General features: G+C 59.5%; 1 protein-coding gene across 1 annotated transcript in view; it reads left to right on the top strand.

Moving 5' to 3' along the window:
• The first annotated feature begins 3,931 nt into the window (after positions 1-3,931).
• Positions 3,932-6,781, top strand: part of LOC143382035 (maestro heat-like repeat family member 5) — a 49,111-nt gene continuing 46,261 nt past the window's right edge. The window contains exon 1 of the mRNA XM_076835883.2: positions 3,932-3,982. Coding sequence (XP_076691998.2) covers positions 3,947-3,982 — 36 coding nt within the window. The 5' untranslated portion in view covers positions 3,932-3,946. The remainder of the gene's footprint in view (positions 3,983-6,781) is intronic.

The following is a 6,781-nucleotide window of genomic DNA, read 5'->3' as shown; positions in this document are numbered from 1 at the left end:
ACTGAGTTGCTTAGTACTTCCTTTTGCTGAGGCTGGCTCTGAACTTGCGATCCTCCTGCCTCAGCCTCCCCAGCCTCGGGGATTACTGGCGTGCGCCACCTCCCACCATCTGCGATTTTATTCTGATATGATTTAATCTTTTTTCCTTCGCATTTCCTGCTTGGAATTCTCATTTTCCTGGATATGGTTTATACTTTTCGTAAAGTTTGGAAAATGTTCAGATATCATCTCTTCAAATTTGATTTCCGCCCCCTTCCTTCTCCCGGGGAGGCTCAAATTGCTCCTGCATCATGGCCTCTGGGGTGTCCCACAGTGCGCTGACCCTGGGTCCCAGTGTTTCCAGTCTGTATTCTGCTTGTGATTTATTTTTGGTTTGTTTTTTTTTTTTCTGTCGATCTTCAAGTTTATTCAGGTTTGTCTTTCCCTCCACAGGGTCTTGTCTCTGGTAAAGTCATCCGTCTTAATCGGAAGAGCATTTTCAGATTCTTCTTGGTGTTTTCCGTCTCTCGGCCGCTTGTTTCACTCCACCAGTCGGAACCTAAGTGTAGCTGTGTAACGTCCTTGTCGACCACTGATTCTGCCTTTTCTAAGTTGCTTCTGATCCGTTGAGATTCCCCTTGGTGGGGGTCTTATGCTCTCGATTCTTTGCACATCTGGTAAATCTGATCAGATGCCAGACAGTGTGAGTTCTACCTCACTGGGTCTTGGATACTCCTTCAAGCACTCTTGAGCTTTGCTCTGGAGCACAGTGAGGTCATCGAAAACAGCTTGTCCTTGCTGTGAGAGCTTTGGAAGGGAGGGCGAGGGCCCCTGGCTAGGGCTGCTTTTCTCCCATGACTGGGGTAACGCCATGCAGAGAGCTCTAGAACGCCCCGTGGGCTTCGCGGTTCCCGAGCGTGGCTGATGGAAAAGGAACCCCTCTCAATGCCGCCGCCGAGCTCAGGCACGGCTGCTCGGCTCCTTGTGGCTCTTTTCCCACTGCACTGAGTGCAGTTCTCTCCCCCTCTGTGCTGCTCCTCCCACGGGAGCGCCTCCAGCTCCCCGTCTCACAGAGGCTGTGGCTCCCGGTCCCCTGTCCCTGCGCGGGGAGCGGGAAGCCGTCCTGGCCCTCGTCCTGGCCCTCGCTGTGGCAGTGGGAGCTCCTCGCAGCCCCCTCCCAGGGATCAGGCTCGGTGCTGCCGAGGCGAGATGTCTGACGGCCGTGATCCGGTGTGGTTTTGCGGTTTCCATGTGTTGAAGGCAGGAGCAAAGCCGGGCCTGGTGGCTCCAGCTTGGCAGGGAGCGTCTGTGCGGCGTGGTGTTCTCAGGACTTTGAGTTTTCCTTGGCGTGGAACCGGGAGCCACAGGAGGAGTCTGAGGTGGCCTGACACACGTTCCCACGTGGTGGGCAAGTGCAGGCATGAAACGTCAAGGGGCAAGCAGCTTTCTAACGTGCTGCAGAACGGCCTCGTCCAGTCCGCCGACTGTCCATCCTGTGCACTGATGCGACCAGGCCTCCAACAGCCTTCCCCCTGGGAGGCACCTGGAAGTGGGAACTGAGAGGGAAGGAGCCAATGAGTCCTGAGGAGGGGCGGCAGAGCCTGACCTCTCCCTGGGCGGAGCCAGGATTGGGCACCACCCCAGAAGCAGGGAGGCCCTCCCTGGAGCCCTCTGTGTCGAGGAGTGCCCCTGGGGAATCCTCCCCCACGCTGCAGGAGGACAGGAGGGAGCGGGAGAGGAGAGAGACCAACACCAGCTTGAAGGGGCCCCACATCTGTCCGTGCTCCCGCTGAGAGCCCCGAGAGCTCTCCTCACTCAGGGACCTCACCAGGGCCCCCCGGGCAGTCAGGGAGGCCTCCCATGCCGCCTGAAGATGTGGGGTCATCCCAGTCAGTGCCAGAGCCAGAGCTGGGGGTGGGGGCCCTGAACCCCCCCACACCACCAGCCCTGCTGTCAGCAGCCCCTGCCAGGAAGCCAGGTCCCACCAGGCTGCAGGTGACTCTGTCTACTCAACAGTGTCCCGAGACCTCGACCCCCGCCTCCTCCCAGGGCTCAGCCAGGCCGTGAGTGGAAGGCTAGACCCCTGGAAGCCACCTCCCGGCCTGATCCAAACCCGGCATCCTGCACTTCCCTCTTGAACACAAACGTGCGCAGCCTCTCTCCAGCCCCCCTTCTCTTTCAGAATCTCCTCCCACGTCCCAAGACCCGCGAAGGAGTCCTCCTGCAGGAAGTCCCCAAAGGACCCTGCCGGCAGGGACAGGCAGCCACAGCACACCACTATCCTGCTCTGCAAGTCCAGGAGCAGTCAGGCTGCCCTGATGCCCAAGGAGCACAAGATGTTCATGGAGGAGGCCTACAATGCGGGTGATCACCAGGCCTGGGACTCGGCCAGGGCAAGGAGGGGTGCACGGGGGTCGGCTTCCAGCAAACCTTACCCTGTTCCTTCACTGGACGCAGTCCCGAGGGTCAGGGCAAGAGGGGGGTCCTCTCCAGGACTTGGAGATGAGCTTCCAGCAGGGAGCCCTGCTCCTCCCTTGGCTTCCCCACGCCCCCTTGGGGCACCATCCAACACCCCCAAGTACCCATCTGCCATCCTACCTTCTGTTCCCCTCCTGTCCACTTTCATACCTCAGAGCCTCAGTGCAGGCCTGACCTCTCCCTGCAAGGCTTTCCCCCTCATGGAGGGCGAGAGGATCAGAGGATGCTGAATGGAGGGAGAGAAGGACGGACGAATGAATTTATGGTGGACAGGAAGATGGACAGGTGGATGACCCATCTATGCACAGATGAGAGTGGGCAGATGGATGGATCTATGCACTCGGTGGGTGCGTGGGTAGATGAGTGCAAAAATGAAAAGATGGATAGGTAGACGGACTGGTGGACTAACATATAGGGATGAATGTGTGGGTGATGGACAGACGAGTGGACAATGGATGAGTGGATGAAGAGGTGGGCAGGTCAGTGAGTGGGTGGGAATCCACGTGAGTGCACAGGACAGGCAGACTGGAAGGCCTTCCTGCTCTTTGACCCTCTCAAGCCCCGTGAGGACATTTGGGCAGCGAGGAGGCCCAGGACTGCCCAGGCACCTGGTCCTCCTGGCGTGCGGCTCCCTCCTTGCCCCCCGACCTCCTTCCCCTGCCCACCCAGCCCTGCGGCCACGAGGTGAGCCCCAGAGCCCAACCCCTCACACCCTTCTTGCCGACTTCAGCCATCTGCTTCAAGATGCTCCGGGACATCGATAGCTCAGACCCCCTGCACCTGAAGTGCATCATCAGGAAGATCAAGGACATGGCTCAGGGGTCCCCCGACCTGGTGATGGAGACCATCCACGACTACTTCGCAGACAACCCAGAGGTGGGCGTGCCCGGGCCCTTGGGAGCAGACATGGGGGAGCTAGACCCCAAGGGGCTCCAGTCCTCCATTGTACTCATTTGGGGCAAGACTCAACGTCCTCCTGTGCTGAATGGGCTGAGGAAGGAGGAGGGAGTGGACACGGCTTGGCCCTCAGAACACTCTGGTGAGGCAACTCTCTGATCCTCGCAGACTGGGGAGCTGAAGCTGAGCGAAGTGGGGGCAGGAATGGATGGAGGGTGGGTGGACGGAGTTGGGGGCTGCATGGACGATGACTGCCCGGACGGGCGTGGACTGCTGCTCATTCCCACGGCAGTTCCCTGAGATGGGGACGATCCCCTTCCGCGTGGTCTCTGGTTCCTATCCAGACCTGCACGGAGCAGGCATTTCCTAAGGGCTGCCCAGTGCATGGCCACACACAGCCACTCCTGGCCTCCCCTCTGCCTCCCTCCGTCCAGTGCTCCTGCTGGCATCCCGGGCGTGACCAGACCCAACCGTTCGGCACCCCCTCTGCTGTCCATAGATCTCCAACCGGCACAAGTTCCGGCTGTTCCAGGTCCTGAAGAATGTCATTGGCGCCAGTGACGTCATGGAGGACATCTGGAAGAGGCGCTTCATGCAGCTGGCCCTGGAGAACATGACCAAGTCCACGGTGGGTCTCCCCCTCCTGGGCAATGGCCACTCCCTCAGGGGCTTTGGGGATGCAAGTGGCTCCCCAGGGATCCCAATGACGCAGCGCGCTGGGTCTCGTGGTCCCCCAGACGGTGTGTGTCCACTCCTGTGTCCTCACCACTGGCCCTTCAGAGGACAGGTCCATGCATTCTGGGACTGAGGAAGCTGAGACAGGGAGGCCCCTTCTTGAGTTGGGCTCGGGTTCCCCTGTCCACCTCCTCCCTGACCATCCCTTTGTGGCTGCCCACACTCCAGCCTCTGGGAGACCTAGTGCCAGTCCAGCCCATTCCCCAGGCTGCAACTCAGCCCTCGGCTCCTGCCCCTGGGCTGCTGCCCGTGAGGTGTGTGGACTGGACCTGAACAGCCCCATCCCCAGGCCAGCAGCAGTCTCCAGTGATGGCCTCCAGGGCTGTGGGGACAGGGGTGTACCTCAGACCAGGTAGCCCAGGCAGCCCCATGGTGGGGTCCTCACCCACACAGGCGAGTGGTGGCCAGAGGGCAGTGGCCAGGCCCCCGGCAGTCTAGGCCACAGCACCACCAAGCCGTGACTAGGCCACTTGACCCAGGATGTCAAGCCAGTGACAAGGAGGCCGACGCCACTGGAGACAGTCTTTAGTGCAGCGCCCAGGCCACACAGGGCCACAGGGGCCGGTCCCTCGCAGGCCAGGCAGCGGGCAGCAGCCATGCCTTAGGCCTGTGGGCGTGGGCAGCACTGTGTGAGATGTCCCCTGGGCCACTAAGGGGCTGGGGCCGGCCAGTGTCCGAGGTTGGGGAAGGATGGCACGATTGTGATAGATATCCCCCTGCCAGGAGGTGAGGGACCTGTGTCCTTCCTGGGCCGCGTTCACAGCCTTACAGGGAGCTCATTAGGACAAGCAGACGTCAAAGGCCAGCGCAGAGCCCACCTGGTGGCTCTCCAACAGGAGCTCTGGCCCCATTCTACAGAAGGACAGGGAGGCTGGAGTGTGGGACGGGCCAGGGGACAGCCTCGTGGGTAGACAGCGGGTGCACCCCAGAGAGCTTGAGAACTGTGGGCGGGGAGGACAGAGGGAAGGACAGAGGGGCCGGGGGCAGGTCCACCCACTCCTTTCTCTGTTTAAATTTGTGCGTGCACACACACGTGTGTGTGTGTGTGTGTGTGTGTGCACGTGTGCATGTGCGTGTGCATGTGTTGTGTGTGTGTGTGTGTGCGTGTGTGTGCACGATCTTGCTCCTGTGGCATGCTCGGGGTCTGTTTAGACGTGTGTGGCTTCTGTCATGATAAAGCGCTGGTGGGGTGGGTGCAGGGAGCTGAGCGCACAGGACAGCTCGGGGTCTGACTTCAGTGTCCCTGGGGGCGGACAGGACCTCTCCCAGGGCAGTGCTGGGCATCATCCTGGGGTCTGCCTTTCCCTGGGACTCCCACCACCCTTTCCATTAGGAGACCCCATTGCTATACCCCACGTCTTCCTCCTTCCCAATTTATTCCCTCCTCTGCCATATATCAAATTAATTTTTTCAGGCAAAGATACATTTTTCGGAGGGGAGGGGGGCCTGAGGATTGAGCTCAGGGGCACTCGACCACTGAGCCACACCCCCAGCCCTGTTTTGTATTTTATTGAGAGACAGGTCTCACTGAGTCGCTTAGCACCTTGCTTTTGCTGAAGGCTGGCTTTGAACTCATGATCCTCCTGCCTCAGCCTCCCAAGATGCTGGGATTATAGGCTGCTTTTAAAAAAAAAAAATGCCTTTTATTGTTGTTCTGCTGCCAACTTTTAAAATTCATTTTTCACTGTTGCGTTGTAATTATACGTAACAGTGGATTCCTCCCACCACGTGCATGTAACATGATTTGAGCAGCCTCGTTCCCAGATTCCTACGTAGAAGACACTCATCTCCAGCTGCTTCCTCTGGAAGAGTGTTTGGGGAGTAAACCGTGAGCTATGAGTTTCCAGAACCCTCTGTGTCCTATTGGGCCCTGGACTCTAGATGGCCGTCCCTTCGCCCTCAGCCCTCTGTTGAGCCATGGAGGCCCAGGCCGTCCTGACGCCCACCCTTCTGTAGGACCTGCCTTCCCCAGGGGCTCACAGCACCCAAGTTTTGGAGATCCACCACGGCGCACCTCGCCCTGGGTCCACGCAAGGTTGTGGGCTTGGCTCTTGGCCTCTCCCGCTCCTGGCTTAGCTCTTGGACTTCGAATCTCTCCTCTGTCTGCTTCCAGCTCCAAGAATATGATTGCTGTTGTCCTTTTTAAATTCTCCTAAATGTAGTTTTAAATGAGGGTTTTCTTTTTTTAAGCAAAATCAGATCCGACCCATCCTGTTAAGGAGCCTCACAACCAGGTGCTTTCAAAGAACTGCAACGACCTCTCCGTTTCCTGAGAGCAGGGAGGGCCCTTGGACACCTGCTCCTTCAGATGCCACCTAAGGCAGGGTCTCTGCTGCCCCCGCCGCCTCCAGCAGCGTGCGGGATGCAGATGACAATCCCACGGCAGCTGAGAAGGCCGGTGGGCGCCCAGGGCCGGCCCCGGGCACAGGCTGGCTCCCTCCCAAGGGTGGCCCTGGTGGGCCTGGGGGGGCCTGGCGCAGCCAAGAGCCCACCCTGCAGGCGGAGAGTCCCAGCAGGAGCACAGCCTGGGTTCTGAACTCCTGGTGACGTTACAGACGTGACATGTCCTGAGCGTGCCCGGGAGTGGGCCTTAGACACAGCGAGGGCTTGGACAGAGGGCCAGTGGGAATGCACACCGGGCAGGCGGCTCCACAGAGCAAGGCCCTGAGGCAGGGTGCAGGACAGTGTGTTC

Source organism: Callospermophilus lateralis, chromosome 16, assembly GCF_048772815.1.
Source record: "Callospermophilus lateralis isolate mCalLat2 chromosome 16, mCalLat2.hap1, whole genome shotgun sequence".
In the NCBI taxonomy this organism is placed as follows: domain Eukaryota; kingdom Metazoa; phylum Chordata; class Mammalia; order Rodentia; family Sciuridae; genus Callospermophilus; species Callospermophilus lateralis.
This window is presented reverse-complemented; position numbering and strand designations above follow the sequence as displayed.